Source organism: Diadema antillarum, unplaced genomic scaffold (assembly GCF_040938485.1).
Source record: "Diadema antillarum isolate AM-2024a unplaced genomic scaffold, OU_Dant_1.0 seq00000796_RagTag, whole genome shotgun sequence".
In the NCBI taxonomy this organism is placed as follows: Eukaryota; Metazoa; Echinodermata; class Echinoidea; order Diadematoida; family Diadematidae; genus Diadema; species Diadema antillarum.
Window position 1 is genome coordinate 602,456 of NW_027271681.1, and position 22,794 is coordinate 625,249.

The 22,794-nt window shown below is 42.2% G+C and overlaps 1 protein-coding gene across 1 annotated transcript in view; it reads right to left on the reverse strand.

The window, feature by feature from the left end:
• LOC139739345 (LIM/homeobox protein Lhx5-like) overlaps positions 1 to 22,794 on the reverse strand; it is an 80,740-nt gene that overhangs the window by 45,394 nt on the left and 12,552 nt on the right. The window contains exon 2 of the mRNA XM_071649960.1: positions 17,644 to 17,843. Coding sequence (XP_071506061.1) covers positions 17,644 to 17,843 — 200 coding nt within the window. The remainder of the gene's footprint in view (positions 1 to 17,643; positions 17,844 to 22,794) is intronic.

Consider the following 22,794-nt stretch of genomic DNA (forward strand, 5'->3'; position numbering starts at 1 on the left):
TTTTCTTATCACACACACATATATATATATATATATATATATATATATGTGTGTGTGTGCGTGTGTGTGTGTGTGTGTGTATGTGTAAATAATACCCCCATTTATCTCAATGAGTCCCTAGGCTTGGACAGATTAGTGTTCTACATAAATAACTTTGATATTCATGCTTCCATTTGTTTCAGTTAAAGACCAGAATAGACGCACTCTGACGATTAGAAAATGTCACACTGGAAATGAAGCTAGGTGGCTGGTTAAAGCCCCCTAGAGAATGGAGTGCGCTTTTTTAAGTTAAGCTGGAGATACTTATATATCTATCTGGCCAACAAAAGACAAGTCGATTGTGTGCCGTGTACCACATTTAGACGCTTGCCGACGTAGGCAAACTTCTTGTTCTATCAAAACCCTTGTAATCAAAGTATTCCTTTTACAGGGATTTCTCTCGGCGAAAGGGGGAAAAAGATATTGTCTTCTGACATAAGACGTAAACGTAGTTCATCCTTTCAGCAACCGGTAATCCGCAGGCCACTAAAATGCCTGCCAAGCTGCCTAGGAATATTTTTTTCGCGCCATTAGGTGTTCACTCTAATCTACATGTTATCAAATGATATCCGTGAAAAAAGGACAAGGACAAATGAACATGTTGCCACTGGTTACATAGGTGACGTTAAACCATGTAGGAGCTCCATGGTTATGCGTAGGAAATTTGACACAAATCTCCAGATATGTCGCCGGTCTTGCGCTAGCTTATACACTTGCGAACCGAGCTAACTTTCCGCATAGCATAACCTGAGGCATTTCCTTACAGTATCAAAGGAATTTTCTTGTAGAGCTATGGAATAATGACGAAACAATCAACAATACAACGGAGAAACTATGTATAAAAATCCCTCATTTTGAGAATAATCTTCAATATTTATTCGTGCAGTTTTGAAATGGGCGTAAATCCTAGATTTTTTAGAGATACATCGTCTCAAAGCCCTTTAATCCGAAATCCTCTTTGCTTTTGGCTATTTACTGATATGATTTCGCAGTTGACAGTTCATTATGAGGTTGCATGCATAACGGTTGGGAGTGGAAAGTATCGTTGTGCCGATCGATCGTCTCCATTTCCGTCGCCCGATATTTCGCGATGGGCGTTACGTAAGAAATCGATAGGAGACACGGTTAATCGGTCAACCTACTGGGTCACAGCAGCAGAGAGAGAGAGGGGGGGGGGGAGGGGGACTGAGGCAGACAGGAAAAAAAGATATCTATGGCAAAATATTATGCTGCAGTGCAATGTAAAATCGGACCTCCAGTTACGTGTAACTTATACTGCCGAATAGGCGCAGAAAAATTGAAAGGAAGTGTTGATAAAATTGAATTATTACTGATCAATATCTCCCACTTTAAACGAATGATATTTCTTATCACACTTGAATAGTTGTGTGATAAAAAAGTTTCAGCGAGGAATAAAAGACAGTATTGATGATCAATCAGTATACCGTTTATTCCATTTTAAAGTCTTCGGTTTTTAGTATAGGAGTGATAAAGTTCATACTGCATTTTCGATTTCCTTATTATATTTTAAGACTCGGATATAAGACACGGTGTAGCATGTGCCCAACACGTGTCCATAGGCAAATCTTCCACACACTGAACATTTGACAAGAAACCACAAATGAATCTAATTGTCCTCATTATATTCACCCAGAGAAATCATGATGTTTGATTCTCGTCTTCTCATAATCATGTCTCTGGCCGTGCAACAGCGCAGGTCCCAAATGGCATTTTACCGATTGTCAAAATACAGCCATATCTTTGAGTCAAAATGATTGCAGAAACCCCCTTTTCGTCTGTTCAATACAGGTGCGCATCTGATCGTCAGTCATTAAAGCAATGCTTATAATCATAATTGACCAAAGCAGTGCTATGAGATTTATCTTACGCGACTGCTTGTGGCTCTAATTTGATAAAAACTTACATTGCGCCCGCGAATTCGTTGTTGTTGTTTCCGCTAAACCAGAAATAGAGGAAATCACGAAAAAAAAAGACAGAGAGAAAAAGAGACGGAGATAGTAGGAGAAGATGGAAAAAGAACCGTTCTGGATGAAGCTGGGACAAACTGAATCGAGAAACGGTTTGTGGGAAATCGTGTTCCGTGTCTATTCAATGACCTCCGGTATATTAACCTTAAATCAAATCAATGTTCGTATGTCGTACGCGCGCGGCTTAATTGAGTGCCGGCGAGCTACAATCGCCCCTAAATGAATTAACGACAAAGAGGCGTTAGAAACGGGACATACATTTCATACAATGCACGCCCATTTCTAATGCTTTTTATATGTCACATTTTGCCGCCATCAGGGAATAATGGTACCACGTTCACTTACTCCCTCTCCCTTCCTCGCTCTCTCTCCTTTCGCGTGCACGAAGGCGTCCATCTCCGCTGCTAAAGGGAATGTTAGCTTGTTACATAGACACTGCGCGCTTTCTAACACTGTCATATTCGATTAACGGCCTTCCCCAACAAGGGGGGATAGGAAGCTATTTAAAACCAGAGTGAGAATGAAGTAACAAGGAGGGACATAGATATAGAGAGACGGGGGGGGGGGGGGGGTTAAGGGACGGAGGGAGTAAATGCGATGACACAAAGATCTATGGCTTCGGATGTTATACTTTGTAGGTTAAAGGGATAGTACAGTTTTGGTTGAGATGAGAATTAGGCTTTTAAATTTTTGCAAGATACCAAGAAAACACTTATGATATAGTACAGAGCCTACCGTTTTAAGAGGAATTCAAAGTTTATTTGGTGAAAATCGGGTTTGGAATAACTGAAACATCCAAAAACAAAGTAAAACAAAGCGATCGTTACAAAGTGTGGGTCCCACACTTTACTAGAATCATTCTTTTTTGGATATCTCAGCCATTTCAAAACCAATTTTTATCAAATAAACATTGAATTCCTCATAAAATTGCATGCTTTTTCATATTTCATATGAGATTTCTCATTATCTCACCTAAAAATGTTAGAAACCTGAAATTAGGTCTCAACCAGAACTGTACGATCCCTTTAAACATATGCGAACTCGTATAAACCTGGAGATATCTCCATGGTATATACGGCACCTTTGTACAAACCTAGAAAAGCAATGAAATATGACGGCCAACAGAGTAAAAAGCAACAGCAGCTAACTGTAATAATCACCAAGGTAGCTCGTTTAATGATATGCAACTATGAATGGAAGTCGTATTTCATTGAGCTGTTATGTTTTCTTTGTAGCAAATCGAACACGCTAACGAATAATCGTTATTAGATGACAGCAAGATTTCGCAATACATGAATGACTCTTGTGAACACTGCTACCGGGGAAAATGTTCACAGAAGAGAAGCCAAAAACAAAATCACTATAATGTAAATGTTTTAATAAACATTATACGGAGATGCCACATGTATAGTGAAAGTATGTCTTGTGTATATACGCCATGATACAGATGACACTTCCAATTCAAAGAATATGGAAGAAACAGGAACGAGTGCTGAAATGCTAAAACTTATAATCCGGACGAGATAAGATTTCGTCCGGAAACAAATGATGACGATTGGAAAAAAAAATGCCAACACACAAGGCGACTTTGTATAAGGGACGCAAGTGGAAGTCATACATGGAACCCCCTCCCCCTCCCCCCCCCCAAAAAAAAAGAAAAAAAAAATGATGCAAGTTCTAGAGGATATAGTCTCTCTCCTTTATTACGGTGTCACTTTTAAGGTGTCTCGACGGATGACTTCTCAATTATTCTGTCCGTTTCTTTCATTTGGTGCCGACTGTGACTTTGATTTGATTTTGATAGCTGCGCGCACTCTCCTCTCTCCGACCAGATCACACTGGTCGCCTTTCTTTATACCAACAAAAGACGGTACCTATAAATTGGGCGACGACGGGCGAGACCGAGTCTCCATTCCAAGACGTTATGGGCCGTTAAACGGTGGCCGACTGCGGGTTCGAGAGGGCAAGGAAGAGAGAGATATTATAGGAAAGGCAGAGATGGGACGATTCATTCTTCCATACTGGAGCGGGCTGGGGTGGGTGCGCCACCCGATTGGGACTGAGAAGTCAACTCAGCCTGCATCAGTGCGCGTTCGGGGAGAGAAATAGATATAATGTATTATATATCATTATAATCGGTCAAATTTGAAACATTTATAATGGGTGAAAGTTTTGTGACTTTTGCGTAAATTTCGCCAGCTCTCCGGTCCAGTGGCGTGTACGGTGGTGGTGGTGGTACATAGAAGTAGTAGTAGTGGTAGCAGTGGGTGGTGCGGGTGGGGTAAAAGGGGAGAATAGAAACATATGTGCAGTCGTCACTTTATACGACGGGGCGCGATGCTTTACGATGTTGACTGTTTGCTCGTGTGGCGGTATGAGTCAAGGGTGTAGGAATGCCAAGGCGAGAGAATCTGGGCCATGCTCACAACCTTGGAGACCACATCCTCCGTGTGATGCTGACACCATGAGCTCCTACTTCTGTTTGCTAACAATGACGTAATATCTTGTAAACTACTTTTATATTATCATAAAATTCCGTATTGGAATAACATCGTCTGCTCTGACGCAACAGACTGGGTACTTGGAATACACTTCCTAACTCAATAAATCAGTTCTACAAATTACAATAAACAGGGAAATCGGCAAATATCTTTTCCTTCTGACACCCCCCCCAAAAAAAAAAAAACACGTTTCACATTGAAATAAACCAGATTTTAAAGATTGAAATAATTAGGTGTACACGTTAACTAAATACCTTGTTCCATCACACACCCTTGGTAAAAATGGTAATAGTAGACCTACACATTTTCCTACCTCTCCGTACATTTTGTTATGTATTTTTCACTACGTGTCATCTCTTCACCTTTCTTTCCCCATACTCTCTCCTTCCCTATCACCCCCCCCCCCCCCTTACCCATTTATGGCTGCCCACGGCAATTTGCATTTTAGAATGTTCCCTGCCCTACCGGGTCTCGTAAGGGTCATTTCATTGGGCGGGGCGGCGGTGAAGTTCAAAGGCGAGAGGTCAGCCGTGGGGTCACTAGAAGCAATAGCCGCCCCGAATCACCGGGTTAACAGCCAAGAACTTGTAAGTCGGCGAGGGTGATGACTGTAGAATAGTCCCCTTGGGATCGAGCAAAACCACAATATTTTCTTCCCTCTCTCTCCCTCTCTTTCCTAACCTAACCATCTATTTCTCTTCACATGTTTGTCTTTCCATCTTGTCTATACTCATTCCCGTGCGTTCTGCCAGCCCCACTATCTCCGGTGTTTGTTTTCTGTGTTTCAAGTTCACGAGCACATGTGGCCCTGCACATATTGAAACATAATGGTGACATGAACTGAGTTATCCGTTGGAGAAACAATCTGACAAAAATAATGATTGCGAAATTTAATTTTTTGAAACCTTTGAACTTTGAACCTTTAATTCCGATAGCAGCTTGTCCATGAAGCTAAACTGGGATGGAATGAATGTTATAAAGAGATCGCTATAAGACAAAACACTGAAACTGGCAACTTCCTAAAATTGGTTATGTTATTGTTCTGCGTTGCTTTTAGCATACACAGCCTGAAGTAAGTTCTTGGAACTTCTTATAGCAAGTCAAGATATTCAAGAGCATACCAAAATTTACGAAAATGGCCTTTAAGAGTAAAACATGAGCCCTCTTGGGATGTAATTTCGCTGCTAAAACTATACGGTAATATACGTAGCTTTTTTTTTTTTTTGGAATTCAGTAGAAGAAGGGCGTGTACGAAAGATCAGCAGTCAAAGTTGAGTAAAGGTTTGCTAATGTCGAGACTAACTACAACAATCTCCAAAGCGTCCTGCTGTATAAAGGGGTCATTAAAAATCAGAGTCGATAAAGAACGCTGAATTTGTCAACGGTCATATGAAGCAAATGTGCGAATTGACGCTTTCCATTTTTTCCCCCAACTGTGTTCACACGACCTGTCAAAGAAACTTGTCATACAATCTGTTTCAGACATAGTTTCAGGTTTTATGATTTTGTGTGTGTGTTTGTGTGCGTATGTGTGTGTTCTCTCGTTCAGGCGCCATTTTACGTTCGTTTTCCCCTTATATACCTTGAGACTAAAAGACGTCAAATGGGTTTACTGGTTTGAGCCTTCAAAATTTGGGCGGCTCCGGCGGCTTTCGTGTTTGACCATGAATAGGTATGAGTAGCATCGACAAGTGGAGGTCTGTCCCTCGGGGAAAAGTGAGGCATAAGATGGTCTAAGGATGTATCTCGGCAACCCATAACATTCAAACTTCACCCTGATGCGGAGGAGGAAAAATAACAACTTTGACCCTGAACAAAAACAAAAACGTAAAACGTCTCCATTAAACAAGATATAAGCTTTTGAGGATAACTTTGCGTGGTGTTTTTATTTCGCGTTCTCGGAAAGACAGAGTCCCACGCCTGATGATTATTAGCTTTTATGCGAGAGCCGAAAATTGGTACTTGGAGTTGCGGCGGATTTGAAAAACAAGCCTCGCTGAAATTGCGCTGTGCTTATTGACTCAGGTGAAAACGGACATTATTTGTTTTATAATGACCTCCACAGATCATGACGACAGTATCAACAAGAAAATCACGTGATGATATATTTAATGTGATCTTATCAGATTGATGATTGCGTTATCTCCTTGCACAGTGATTTGACTGAGTTATATCCTTCCTTCTTTTGCCATGCACAAAAAATCCATGATCGTGGTATAGCGGGAAAGTTTTACCAAAGGTCTTCACTCCAGCTGGCAGCCGTGGCTCGTGTTCCCTCCCCTCCTCCGTCGAACCATGCATGACGCCTACTTGAGAAAAAAATCGGGCGCATTTTGACGACACGCCGTTTGCACACAACCACAAAAATATGTCGCCAAAGTTGAGCTGCACTTTAATCGAGGCGAATGTGTATATTTGAAGTGGGGTTGGGGTCGGAGTGGCTGTAGCGGGGAGCCTGGTTATTCACGCTCTTGACCTACGACACTTTGTCTTGTGCGGTGTTGGGCAACAAGTAAAACTCTGTCGTTTGTGGCGCTGCACGTTGCACAAAGGTATCTAACACCTGAATATCAAACCTTCCTTTTCCTCCCTTTCCCCGCCCATTCTCTCCTTCTCTCTGGCACATACACATTCATACGTCATTCATATACATACAAACACATACAAACATACATATTATATCATTAAGAAAGAAAAAGTGCATGAAGAGTACGTCTTTTTTATCCTTGTGTCTCGAATGCTCTGATTTATGTTGAGGTTTTTGTCGGCAAAAGGAGACCACACCGTGCAGTCGCGTCGCAGTGTTTGTCGTAGGGCTTTGCAATGCGTCGCATTGTCCCCGAGTCGCGTCCGCGCCAATCTCCGTACCCATAGCAGAGTCACGACCAACGCCTATTATAAGCAGACGATCTGTGAGCGATAGTCCGCGCGCTCTTTATTCCGGATGGGAAGTGGTCCCTGTTGTGTAGGGGGACACTAGCACACCAAGTACATAGGCACCATGCTTGTTGCTAAGAATCAAGACCCTAATCTCGGCACCATTGTTCTCTTTACTGCGAACCAATCGTTGATTACCAAACTTCGAGACATTTAAAAATTGAGTCTAATCGTTGACTACCAAACTTCGAAGTATTTAAGAATTGAGTCTATAGTTATATGACTGATCTCCTGTAAACTTACAAAGTATATCACAGTGTAGTCAAGACAGAAAGCATAAACGTTAATGTCTTTTTTTTCTCCTTCTAAATTGTTCTTCAAAATCCCCAAATTTCATGTTGAACGAAATCCCCCCAAAAAATTATCATTCATGACATAATTATGTTATAGGATATGGAAACTTAAACTATTCCTTCCATCACTTTGTCTTCGCATCAAAATGCATATACATACATACAAACATACATAGGCCTACATACATATTATATACAGAAAGGTGAGAGACACGGCGTGGAACTGAGAGAAGCATCAAATCATTGCCGACGTTTTCCCGTTGTTTTTCTTTCTAGTGTGAGAGATCTACTTGAATACGTTGACACACTTTGTCGATGAGAGTGTCCATAATAAGGGAACCATCTTACGCCCAGATTAGTGCATCAAGACGCAAACATCTAAGGAAGGAAAAACACATATAGAAAGAGAGACGGGGGGAGGCGAGGAGATAAAGCGGGAAAAACAGAGAGGTAATTACTACACATTTTATGCCCCTCATTGACTCTCCATGCCACGCACTGGTTGAAACAATGGAGAAGAACAGACAGTGATTCAACATTCCAGTTCTCTCAGCCCTTTTAGCCCAATTTCTCTAAAACTCCTTACTGTATACCGATGTCTCAAAGTGAACTAGAGAGGTGTATAAGATAAATTCCCGCGCCCTATATCCTCTTTACCGCGGCTTTTTACAAACGGGTAGAAAGCAAGAGTATGAGCGGCAAATACCCACCATAACAAAGCCCGCGGTACAACAGATAAACTTGCGTCAGTTGGTGATTTGCATGAGGAGCATTCATTTTGTTCGCTTCGATTCGAAGACGCGCCTATCTCTGTTTCTTTCCCTTCAGTATAAGTATACCCCAGAAATATGAGGAGATTTCACGGTAGATGTGATGTTGAATATTGAGAGCAGTGATGGTCTGGAATGAAGCACCTGACTTACAGTGGAATTAGGGCTAATACTCCATTCAAAGCATTAAAAAGAAAGACAGAGAACATCGATATTCATTTTAGCTGTTCAGCGCTCCTCTTCTAAAACTGGAGGAGAAACCGTTTAATTTCAATAGATGATAAGGAAACATGACGCGGTCCACACATCTTTGCGATGAAGAGGAAACTTTACAAAGCGGAGAAAGCCAACTTTTTGCCGGCGCAATTGGCTTAATTCTAAATCTTGCTCAGCTGCAGTTTGATACTCGCATTTACTTCTGAAGCACAATATTGTGGGGTTTCGCTAAAGGTCGGCTCAGTGAAAAACAAATCCCCGTCTTGAGATTTTAACGCGAAAATTCCACGCGTTTGTCTCCAACGCTGATTTTTGCATACGTTTTATGGCATGATTTTACTGGGAGATTACAACAGAGTACTCAAAAAGCCCTAATAAGCCTTAACTTGTCTCGTTGCCGCAATTATTGTAAAAACGAGTAATATATAAATATATATATGGGATATTTATATACAGATATATATATATAATCGTAAATGGGGCGGATTATTGACCCCAACTCATTCAAACACTGCAACTTTCTTTTAAGTCTGCTAATTCAAAAGTTAGTTGTGGCTCTTACGATGATCTTATAACTTTAAATTCGATCATTATCATGTATGCAAAAAAAAAAGAGAGAAAATCTCTCTTTTCAGTCTCTCTTTCCACGTTTCTTCAAAAGGCGATGTTAGTTCTATGTGCCACTTTTCCCATGACACTGAGGGCGTGTTTTGTTTTGTTTTTTGCGGTGTCGAAACTTTCACCTCCAAAAAATCTAGCGCTTTTGTACAGCGCCACTATGGCATTCAAATTACAATGAATTGTGAATTACCAAAATCTGGGTCTCTCCCGCGTCCCAGGAATGAAGGCAAACGTCATTCATTACGTCACTTATGTGTTTCTATAAACGTGAAAAATAGGTTCAATATATGATGATTCTTTTTTCCCCATTGACTAATTTACAATTATTATTCTCCCTTCTTACGGCAACCACAAATTTGACTTTTTTGAAGGTTTTCAGTTATTTCATCCTTTAAGAGAAGAAATTGAAGGAGGGAAAAAAGGAAGAGGGTGCAAATTAAAGAGTAGACATGATTATTTGTCGTACCCTTGCCCAGGCCCATTGCATTAGCGCATTATAGCTGCGCCTCTCCACAAACTACCAAAGCGAAGCCTGACGAGCAATCACAGTCACTCTCTAGCTCAACAGACAGCTTCAATGGCAACGGGGTGACACAGACCTAGATTCCGCCATTACAAAGTCACTAATTTCTCGAAAACAATTTTTACCACACATTTCTCATTTTCCCGCTGTTTTTTCCACCCTACGACTGGCAGGCAAATTCAAATGCATGATGTACCCTGGCGTAGATTTATTTTGCGCGAGAGAATAATAATGATATCAAAAAGGGGAACGGAGAAAGCGAGTGAAATAGTCCCAACCGTCGCCTGGGTACTAGTGATAGTGTCATAATGAGACTCTTATTACATTAGGCATAACGGCGCATTGTTCGCCAGAAATCGCGATCGTACGAGGTAGTGCGTAGTCAAAGGATGGTCTTTATTTATCCTAAGTTGCTACCAACTCCGTTTTCTCGGTTCCCTCGTCCCTCCTTTCTCTCTAATGAGGCCACTGGAATTCTCGGTCCATCTCATCGGCTTCTCTTCGCGTTTCGTTTCCGCTTTTTTTAAGGTCTTTATCAGCGTCTTTTTTTTTTTTTTTTTGGTCATTCTTCTCTTTCTCCTACCAACGGCTCGTCTTATACTCTCAAACTACTCTTTTTCCTAAGCTTTTTTAAATATCATTTTTAGACGATTCTATCTGGCTTTGCTTTTCCCCTCCACGAAAGCAACTTCTCTCCATATACCCGTTTCAAGATGCCCCAGCCCACTATGTACTACATAATTTTTCATCAGCCTTTATTCTTCTCAATGTTTGTTGTATATCTGAAGTTACAATCGGAGTCAAAAATTAAAAAAAGAATTTGTTACAAATAGATCGTTAAATGAATATTGGACCATCATTTGATCTCTGATACTATAGCTGGATGGTATCGAAACTATTTGCAATACCAGAAAGTGTTTTGATTTCAAATCATCCACTCCCTCTGCGCTGTCGAGTTTCTTGTCTGTGGACCATCCCCGGCAACACGGCGAACCACACGCAGCGCGACAGGTATCTATAGTCTCTCTATTCAGACTCGGGCACGCGCGAGTTGGCAGAGCTGCTGAATCAAAAGCAAATAGTCACTTCGATTCCACGTTGGTCTGAAGTATAAATACTTTCCTATACTTTCAATACTATCTATCTTGGAGAAGGTTCCAAGATCGCAAGTGATGCTATACCCCATCAAACAAACAAACAAACATAGTGAGGAGCCGCATCCCTTAAGGATGCTTGTCTCTTTACAGTCAGCTCATCGCAAAACTTCTTGAAAGAAGCTGAGGAACCTCGTCAGGATGATTACAACAGCAATGGAGTGACATATATTCAAGATGACTCCTTCACATCACACACAACTGCCACTCTCTCAGGAATAAATGTGGGACAAGCGAAAAGTGTGCAAAGATTTATCAGAGTGTCTACATTGGATTGTAATGGCGAAAATCAAACGACTTGTACGACACTGATTGCTGAAAATTGTGATACCTGTGCCATACCATGACCCCCCCCCCCGCTCCCCAACCCCCATCTCTTGTCATCTGTCGGTCTACTTATCCGGTGACGAACACGCTCATTTTCTTATGGGGGTACGCTCACTCACTCACTGAGTGCTTTCCTTGAACGTGACATTGACTACTAATTAAATTACAGGATATCTCACACAAAATATAACCTCGTCAACATGTCGTCGATCATATACTTGCATCTTCTTCCTTTTCATCGCCATCTTTGTCTTCTACTTAGACTAGATGAAAAGGATTCTCTTCAAGTTGTCTCCTTGTAAGATCAAGGAGGTACTAGGCGAGAGTAGTACCTCCTTAGTAAGACAGAGATGCGGTGAGTCTACAGAGCCTCTACTTGGCTGCCTTTGAGGTTGAGGTTTTGCGGAGATTAAAAAAAATGTTTCTCACAAGTTTTTGTGTTGATGACTGCCCGTCTGTGTATTTCATCCGCCGTCCCGAAACCCCCCCCCACCTCATTCTCCTCCTCCCCTCCCTTCCCCTCCTCTTCCTTCTCCTCTTCCTCCACCTCCACAAGACTAACCGGGACGCCCCGCGGGCGAACCCCCGCTGCGAAGCCGGCTCGCGACAACCCTCGCGTCACCACTCTGCGCCCAACCTGTCGTCATCAATTCTCGACACCGGCCGATGACGACTTCGACGCGGGCCACCAAGTGGTGTTGGATATCCTTGTGTTACGTCCATCCACCGATCTCCGCCTGTTCGCTTTCTTCTCCTCCTCCTCCTCCTCCGCCGCCTTTCGGCTCGAGACGAAGAACCCTCTTCAGACGAATCCGTGAATTTGTTAGTAATGACGGAGTAAGAGAAACCCGTGTAAACAATATAGACAATGACCGAATAAGAAGAGATCACAGAGAAGGTGTCAATTTATTTGTTTCCTGTTTTGTCCCCTTATTCCAGGAAAACCACAACTGCATATTTACTCTATTCAGTGTTTTGGATTTTCTTGTGTGTCTAAATGGTTTGGCGTATCCTGTATACTCTTTAAAATAAAATGTTTGCTTTAAAGTGCGACTTTTCACAAGGGGAAGGGGAGATTGGCGAACTTAATCTCGGTCACATACGGTACTCAGCTTTTTTTCTTCTTGTTCTTCTTTAATACAGGCCCTGCTGTGTTGGGATCACCTTTAGTTTGTACTGAGGTATATAACGAGGCTTGGGTTTGATTTGATTGGGATTTGCATGATGATGATGATGATGATGAGTCCATAGAGCACGCTATTAGCCCCTCCGTGAGTATTATGCACATCTATACTTAACACAGTAATGTAGAAATGAGAAGTTTGGCACAACGATTTGCAGTACCAACAAAGTGAGTGTACCAGCCCTTCAGCTCAACTCCACACTGCGTAGTATGAGTATACTTGGGACTGGCAAGGTATGGAGGCCACATGAATAATAATAAGACCAACACAAACGTATTTGCGCTAAAAGTGCAAGCAACCTCTCAGATTTTCTCCTTTTTCTTAGGCTGTATTCTTTTCCCAGTCCTGTTTTCTCCCGTTTACTCTCCGTCTTCTTTCTCCGGTTCTGTTTGCGCTCGACCCCGCTTCTCCACGCCGCTCCTATCTCACGCGAGCGGGCGCTCGCCGTGCGTCGCAGCGAGGCGCACCGGCGGCCGTTTGATGTAGCGTTCCGATGTTTGGACAACGTGCACAACCAAACACTCGAGTGGCGTCTACGGGACACCAACCGTCCTGAACTTGGCGAACTCGTAACCTCTTTTCATACCCCGCCCTCCCCCACCCTTCATCTCCTCCTTCTTACCATCACACATGACACCCTCCTCCGATCGATTTCTCCGTTTCTCCTCGTGTTTTCTTGTCATTGATACACAATGAGAAACCCCTGCCATTGCCATATAGAGTACTACGGAGTACTCGTTCAAATATAACAACTGTATAGGATATTATGTTTTTTCAGCTAGAAAGTTGTTCGTGAAGTTCCGACACTTCGAGTAAGCCCAAAACAAAGTTTGCGACACCTTTGCTACTACCAGTAAAGTTGATGATTACCTTCATCGGTTTTCGATTCTGAAAACGCGCCTCCGATTTGGGTCTAACACTTCAAGAAGCGGTCCATTGTCTCTACCATGCACAAATCGATTTGCTGTCAGGATCCAAGACGAGCCTGTTCGCACCTGTTGCGTGGCCTGGGCACCGTTTCCAGTAAAGTTGTCATTCCTGACAAGCTGTCAATCTCTGACAATTTCAGCAAAATCCTTGATTTTGATTGGCTGAGAAGCTCTGGTCACTGACTGTTACTATGGTGATTGTCAGAGACTGACAACTTATCAGGGCAGACAACTTTCATGAAGCGGTACCCTGGACAGCATTTTCTTTTCCAAGAAGCTTCGAAGCTCCTTAATTTTCTTTTCTAACCATGTCTCTGCGTACAGTATATACCATTCAACGCTGAGATGCGCCGAGGAAGCGAGTAAGATTTTACCTCAAATAATGATATATTACGAGTTTCTTTGTTTCTTTCTATCTTTTCTTCACACCTTTGAGTGTACCTGCTACCCAATTCCCTTGATTATCAAGCTTTCTCTCGAGTGAAATTGCGATAGGAAAGGTATACTTTTACCCAAAAAAATGGCCTAATTTATGCAAACACGCAATGTAAAGATAACCATAGATATTCCAAGTAGAAAATCCCCCAAGGAAAAAAAAACAGTATCTGCGATGTATCATATCTTGCAGATACTACTTTTTTTCCTTGGGAGGGCAGATTTGATATTGAATATATTTGAAAGGCGTTGAAATAAAAGATAAAGAGTGTATTATATATCCGTCACAGCAGATCTGCCCAAAAATGCATTCACTACCTAGCTACCCCCCCCCCCCAAAAAAAAAAAAAACACAAAAAACCCACAAATCAGTGGATTTCAATTCAATCATGAAATCTGCAACAGGTGGCAAGCAATTATTATTACCCAACGATTACGAATATAAATACAAAAGAAATAGAAAATCTGTACGAAAATCTTTTCCATAAACCTCTTTCAAAAGCGTTACAGATAAGCAAGCAGTCGGAGACGCTATAGTGAAAATAGGTTATTGATAATATACATTAATTTTTCTTATCTCAAAATATTTGATTTTTTTATCGATTTGTCGGTGCGAACATTTTTTTTTTTAATTCCCAAAATGTGCATTTTTTCTTTGATGGAGCACTGCAAAGATGGAAAAAAAGAAGAAGAGAATTTGGGACATTCGTTGTAAGTGGGTTACACATATAGCATTGGCACACCGTTTGTTTGAGGCAGCACCGCGACTTTCCACACGGATACCATTATGTCCGGATTGTTGTGGCACAAATTTAAACAGCGCGGCTACACAAACATACAAAATCTCTGGCCAAGTGCAAGTTTGCTCAGCGACGAATACAAGGAAATAAAGCTTGTGAATGATTCTAATGATATAATGTTATTTTCAGTCCCTCTGTGTTCGTTCTGTAGTTTTCTTGCTCCTAGTCTTATGATTTCTTTTTGAGTCTCTATTCTGAGATGCGTGTGTGTGTGTGTGTGTGTGTGTGTGTGAAGCCGAAATGTCCTTGTTTCACAATAGGTTTTTCCCCCGTGTTTACTAATCGTGTATGTTACTATTTGCCCGAAGAACACTGGAAACTAGCGGATCAAAAGTACACCCCAACCCCCGAGCGCACCCTGGGTCAGATGGTGTCACAGTGAGCTGGCAGCCCGAACATTTCTGAACCTGCGCAAAAGGAGGAAGAAGTTTCTTTCTTTTCATGTGGATCTCGATCCCCTCTCGATCTCCCTTCCCCTCGCTATTTCTTTCTCTATCTCTCTTTCAATCTATCCTTCAACCAACACATCTGTCCATTCATCCTTCAATCTATTCTCCCCCTCCCCCTCCCCCTAGTCTCTTCCCCTCCCCTTCCACCTCCCCCTCCCCCTCCCCTCCCCCTCTATCTTTCTCTCAGGCTCGTAGACACTGTTGTTATCACTATCATGACAGGTTGGTCTGATTTTTTTTTCCATCAGAAAGTCAGCCATATTCATGCAAATATGTGGCTGAAAATCAGCCGCCATATAGAAAACTCTTTGTTGACATTTCCGTTTGGGCATGAATCTGTTTTTCAAGCAGAGAGCTCATGTGTGACGAAATAAGAGAAGACAACCGATTTGGTTTTTATTTTCTATATTCAAATGCTGCATGCCAGTGGAGTGTATATCTTTGACTTTTAAAGCTACCGAATCTATATATAACTGAAACAAATATGAATTCTGTTGACTCGGAGTTTAGGGAAGAGGATGTAGACAGATTGGAGGTAAACATGAATAACACAAATAAATACACGAACGCACACACACACACAAACACACATACCATAAAACTCACAAGATATTATTGTTTGATGCTACTGTCACCCTGGTTACAGTACTTTGTTCCTACAAACAAACAAACATCTGAGGGCGATATACTGACGGGGGGGGGGGGGGTCAAGGGGGGTTCTGGACTAAAATAGATGTTTTGGATTCCATGTGTCTGCATTGAAGGTCTGCATTTACAGAGAATATCATTATAACAATTATTATTCATACACGTGTATGAGCATGTACCCAGCGGGTTAGCAATATAAGTGAATAGTTACGATAAAAGCCATGAGAGTACATAACCATAACTGCTTTGCCGGTACAGGAGAAAACAGAGAATAACGGACAAACAGACACAGGAAGACACACATATACACATCACACACAGACACACACGCACGCGCACTCCAGAAAAAAAAAGAAGCAAGATAAAGAGACGAAACAAAGGCAGATAGAGGAATGGCGGATCCCCGGCCTCGTGCTCGGCCACATTTGCCCCAAACCGGCGATCACTTATTGGGGAAGCCACCTCTTTCAGGCATCGCATTTTTTGATAAATGTTACAAATTTCTCTTCTATCATGTCCTTACACCGCCCATTGCTTCTCTCGATTGCTGGCGTTTGTGCGTGCCCAGCGTGCGTGCAATAGACACACAATGGCGAGCGGCACGCTCGTACCGACCGCCTCCGACTCAGGGCTATAACTCTCGTGATATGAAGACGGATTGCGGGCGGCTGCAGAGCGATCTACGCACGACTGTATACACATCGGAGGGGGCAAAAGAGGCGCGTGAAGTACAGACGATGTGAAATTGTTTGGTGCTCTTTTTTTGTAAAGCAACAGAGAGACAGACAAAAAAAATGTGGTCAAACGCTATCTGGGTACATAGCTGGCGGACAGGCCCAAAGGGTATTCGTTCCGCTATCCGACAGTGTGGGAGAGAGATGCGTTCGATTTAAAGTGCAATGGTCTTACTAGAATGAAAAAAGAAAGTTTTTCTTTTTCTGTTTTTAGCAAGGGGTGGGGTGTTGTACTCGGTATAGATAGGACAGTCAAAGAGAGAATGGAATAAAAAGATAATACCATTAGAGGAAGACGGAAAGAGAGCTTCAGAAGAAGAATGAATGAATAAAGGGATAGAAGGATAGATAGAGAGAAACATATAAAAAGAGAATTATAGAGAAAAAGAAAGACGCAGTTCAGGGTAAAGATCTTATTCACTGAATAGCTTGTCCGTTTCATTGACTGCTACGGGTTTTTTTTTTTCATACCGCCCATTAGATTTCTGCAAGAGCGTGATATTACTTTGTCGATATCTTGGTAGAGAGCAATATATCGTCAGCCACGTACCCACGGTATCGATTTGTAATTTATTAGTGTTACATAATGGTGATACTGCCGTTATGATAAGGAATTGGCGATTGATCAAAGGGAAAGGCGGAAACTTAAGAAGGTAACCAGCTCTATAGACAATCATGCACGCGTTTGTTGCTATGCTAATCATAAATGCACGTTCTTACAGAGCTTACGCAACGCATATCATTTCTAAATAAAAGACTAATTTCAAGGAGGTATCTGTTAGGAGTAATTTTATACAACACAATTTCCATCTTTCTCGGTAGCAAACATGACTTCCCTAGCAGAATTAAGGAAGCTTTCATTGCGAAATCTATAAGTCTGCAGAGTCGAAAAGAAAATTATGAAAATGATGAAAGTGTCCAAATATGGAACAAAGCATTAATGATGTGGGGTGCGCGAAACATGTGCGTTCGTGGGCGGGCGCGCGTGCAACGACTCCCTGAAACAGAGGCTGGGGCCAAGATTCTTTCAACCACAATAACTTATTTACTGGAGATGGTTGACGTGGTAGCGAGAATATGAAACGAGAGACTTACGTTGGCACTTGGTGAGGTAGTCTTCTTTGCAGATGAACTGATTCTCGTCGACCACGTAAAGCTCCTCGCCCGTGGAGAGCTGTTTCCGGCACACCATACAGGTGAAACAGTTGAGATGGAATACTTTACTTCGCGCCCTCCTCACGAGGTCGCTGGGGAGGATGCCCTGCAGACAGCCCGCACACTTCGTGCCGTACCGCCTTGAATGAAAAAGAAAAATGACAATGACAATGATGATAATATTGATCGTCGCGATGATATGATTACTGTGATCACAGCATCTGTAATCAAGATGATTTACTGTTACAGAAATGGCGTCTACATCTTATGGATCACAAACGTATATACTCTATGATCATCATCATTACCATCTTTTGCACGACTATCAGCAATACATTTATAACCAACATCACTATTTCTATAACCATCATCACTTTCTATAGTGGATGCAGCTATTGCAGAAGAAAAGCACTTTTATGCATTTCAATATGATTTATAGGCTTTTTTTTTTTTTTTTAATCGGCACAGATCTTGCAGCCGAAGAACGGTCATTGGCTGAAGCACGTCCCATGAAAGAGTGGACGAGAGAGAGTGTCCATTTTCATCTGTGTAAAATGTGCCGCTCTCTCTATAGCTCGTCAGCCAATGAGAAGTACGGCATGAGAGCGAAAGGGTTAAATATGCTCTGGTTCCGCCATTTTTGCAACTCCCTCATGCTCGGTCTCACGCACCAGTGCGCTGTCACAGCTATCAGATCTTCTAATCTCCTAACGAGATAATCACATGGACAATTCGAAGAGTTTACCCCCCCCCCCCCTATACATACACACACACACACACACACATACACATTCTAATATTTACTAGCCATGATATATCATGGGGAATACTGCATGTACAGAATGACGTCAAAAGACGCCATTCCCTTTCTCAATGACTGAGATTCTTTGCTGTTGAGTGTTGTATACACGGCGAAGGATGAAAGTGATATTTGTGTGTGTACATGAGAAGACCCTGTGAGGTATGATGTAGACCGACTAATGGAGGTAATGTCTTGACACTGCAGTCTTGTGTGTTATAACGAACGTGTTTAAACGTCACACACTTCGTTACAGCCGAGCCTACCTCCCATTGTACACCACCGGACATACACATCACTTGTGAGGTCTCCTCTTTTTGTTCCAAATCAAAACATCTCGTTTCGAGTTGTGATCACTTTTGTCTCAGTTGATGTTTTGTATCTTTCTTTTTTGCTTTGTTTTATTTTGTTTTTCTGTTAAAATAAAGAAACCACAAAATCTCTCTCTATAGACGATCTCACCAAAATCAGTCACATGGGAGAAATGCACATAGATAAAGCACTAAATCGATCAGCCATAGCAACTCCACCCGCAATACTTATACCGACAACAGCACGAGAAGAAAGCTTGATTTGCGACTTTGTCATCTCCATTTTTGTAAAGGTTAGAGTCATCTAGATTTTTCGGGAAATCTGCTCAAGGTAAGAAACAACACAATTTTGGGGGGTTCAATGTCATGTTTTTGCTGAAGAATGGTTCTGCACTTTTCTGTCAGTTTTTCTCCTTGTTTTTGTGAATGAATGAATGTAGGCGATTTAGCGAGCACTGTATACACAACGAGGCTTTCCCCAAAATAACTGGGTCTTTGCAGGGAGATCCCCCCTCGTATTTTGCAGGATTTGCCGACAAAATGCCCCAGCTCTGGTGAAAATAATGACGGTGTTCGACTTAATGCAGACAAATGTATGAAGACGGTGATAAAAAGTGACGAAGCTCGTCACAGGCCAGAGTGCAACATCCGCCCCCCTTTGCACTGTCCATTCATGTTCAAAGTGTAGCGAACTTGGACGGAGCTACGCGCGGTGATCAATTACAAGTATATCCGTTTATCGTGTTTAGCCAGCAAATAAAATAAAACCTACACCAAGTGTGCAGCGGAGAGACACAAGGGTATTAGAGCACGCTGCGAGTGCGCGCGCCCTGCATCGAGATGTAAATCATTTATCGTCTGGTGGAAACGTGGAGAAATATCGTCTTAAAGGAACGTGCGCGTCCTCCAACAATCTTAAATCCATTGACTTTCACGCCCAAGACCGATTGTCGTTTGTGTCGGAAATCACTACTATTTTAGCATAACTCAACAAACGTTCCTACCACACATACAGGGTCTACACCCCCTCTCACAAACACACAGAAACATAAACATACAGCAAAAGATAGCTATATGTCAAGCTTGAACTTTACTTGACAGTGTCATTCACATACTTTCTGTTTTTTAACCGAGTGCAGCAGGATACAAATTGTGCTTTTGTGAAGGCGATTACTTCTCTCCACGAAGTTGTCATTTCTACCGCAGTATCTATGCTATTTAGGTCTACACTCTCCACCTCTCTATTGGTGCCAAACTAATATACTACAGCACTGACCCGATGACGAAAAACAAAATTAAATGATACACACAGACAGATTAAAAGTACTGACAAAAATTATATTAGTTTATATTAGTTTAATTTGATTATGCATGGTGAGTGTGTGAATGCATCCCGTATCTCTTGTTCATCTTTACAGAATGAGGAGTGACTGTACACTCGATCAAACCTGGCTGCCATGAAGTGACACAATATCTTCTTTCTACTTCTTGATCAAGAATAAAAGGCTATAAAGCGTATAGCAGAAAATTGATGCTGGGGTGCACCTCGACGTTATGGCGTGGTTTTTATTTCTGTTCTGCTTTATTCATGGAAAATTATCTGCTAGTTGGTGCAAAATGTAGCGAGAAGTGATGGGCAGGTGAAAGGTCGCCAAAAGGACCATACACAATTCTCGTAGAGTTTGTTTAGAGGGTTGTCTGGAATAGGCGACGCGAGAGGGTGTCGTCATCCCGCAACGTAACGTCACCATACAAGGGCAGGGCAGCTTCGCGCCTTCTTCGCCCGACTTCTTCGCGGGTTAAAGATCAAATCCGCCATTTTTGACACAGAATCTCGACACTCACCGACCTATAGCTCTCCTGTGACTACAGTAACTCCTTCCGGGGTCATAACGATGGAATAACAAATAATATTTTAACTGCTTTGATTAGAGTCAAAATAGTGCTCACATGCTTGCACACAGATGTACACAAACAAATAAATAAACAAACGCACGCATTATGTGTTTTTATTACAGAGGGATATTGAATTTAAACACAACATCGCCTCACAAAATAGTGTAAAAATAATACGTTCTATCTGTGCCTAGTGTGTCATAAAACCACATAAATACATGCTGAAGTTGAGAGAGACTTTACTGGAGTTAACCAGCAAACGCTTTTACTACTGGTTCCTTTTTGGGGTCATACTCTGCCAGCTACTGTAGATAACCACGGCTCCAAGCAACACACGGTACCTCGTCAATGGCATACATAGAGCCCATACGGGTACACGGTGTTAACAAATATTTCTCGCGCACACCAGAACAGACACGTCATTCAAACAAGAAAATATGATTTATTCTTTGTCAACAGAGAGAGCAGAAACACTAACAACAGCTCAAACGGGTGGCTGCCTCCGAAGCGACAAATCGCATTCAAACGAGCTCGGGTTTGTACGGCTGAAGTCGGGGTCGTTTTAGCACACAATAGCAGGGACCCCACTGCGCGTAAACACGCGTGAAAAATATCCGCCATATAAGTGCACACACGCGGCGGTCGGTGAGCGAAGTGGTGCTGCTTTGCGGACGGGTTTAGATATGGATATAGCGCCACAGCGAGGATTTCAAAACGGCACTTAAAGGAACCATACCCAGAAGGACTTCATTAAGCAAGCGACACACACCTAAAATCATCGGTATTATCTTTGAACAGACACTTAAGATAGCAGTTGTGTTGAAAAAAGGAAGGGGGGGGGGGAGGCTGTCGAAAATAGAAGAAATCCACGAGCACTATGTATTACGACACTGAGTCACCGCTTGCAGCAAGAAAATACATAGACATAATGGTGAGCGATATGCGGCCGACGCATCGTGTGCAAACGTATCGAAATTCTCATGAATTTTAGAGTGTGCCCATGGGCGCACAATTACAATCCGGATTTAAACAAAACGATTTTGTGTAATGGAAGACAGAAAAGGGGAAACGGAGGCCCTGTACCTCTTCGCGTATCGCAATGCGTCCACTTTGACGATCCTGATTTTTATTGTGTGCAATAACGTTATTAATCCAAGTTTAAACGAATACCTTATCGGGCCCGACGGCGGGATGGGGGGTAGCTGGTGGCGGGATCGTGTCGATGCGAAAAGACACTAACTCCTCTTCATCTCAGACTCTCAGAACTATCTCCTCTTTTTTTCGGCAACAAGCCGATAGACTGTCATAACGGATTATCGTTTCCCATGGTGTGTTGCCCTCAGTGCTGATATGCATAATGATTTTTCTTATAGAACGGGAATGAGAAGGAAATGACATATCCGGCATTCGCGCCAACATTGTTCTGCATTTAGCACGAGTGGAGAGAAAACGCAGGCTTTGGTGGCGGGCTCTCGTGTAATGAATTTCGTGACAGCTGTTGCTGCTGCACGTTTTGCCCCTGTCGTGTGTCGTCCTCCGTTCGACATAGGCACACGGTGAAGGAGGACTAGAGTTTGGAACAAAATTACACTTCTTGAAAAGTACAGTGCTTTTTCTTGTCGAGCAATTGACCCTAGCTATACAGACCTGATTTGTGTACAGGCCTACTGGATCGTCGCTTTACACAGTATGTATTGGCATCCCAAGACTGCACGGCATTGATACGTAAACATTTCTGATAGGCATAAGCATATAAAGATATAAACAGACGTGGGGGGGGGGGGACAGTAAGATATAAGCTGGTTGACCACTGAAAAGTCACAATAATAAGCTACACTTCACACTTGTTTCAATATCGCCCACCAAGACATTACATTCCTCCATGGTCCTTCAGAAGAATGGATGATAAAAATCACTACCAACTATCTCAACACACTCATCATCTTGATATCCCAATTAATACCGATAGAAGGCGCTCTGCATTCCGTACTGTATAAATCCAGTATTCGTCACTAAATATGTGATTGTATAGGATCCCTCTATATAAAGAGCCACATGACGACGAATACAGCTGAGCATGGATAT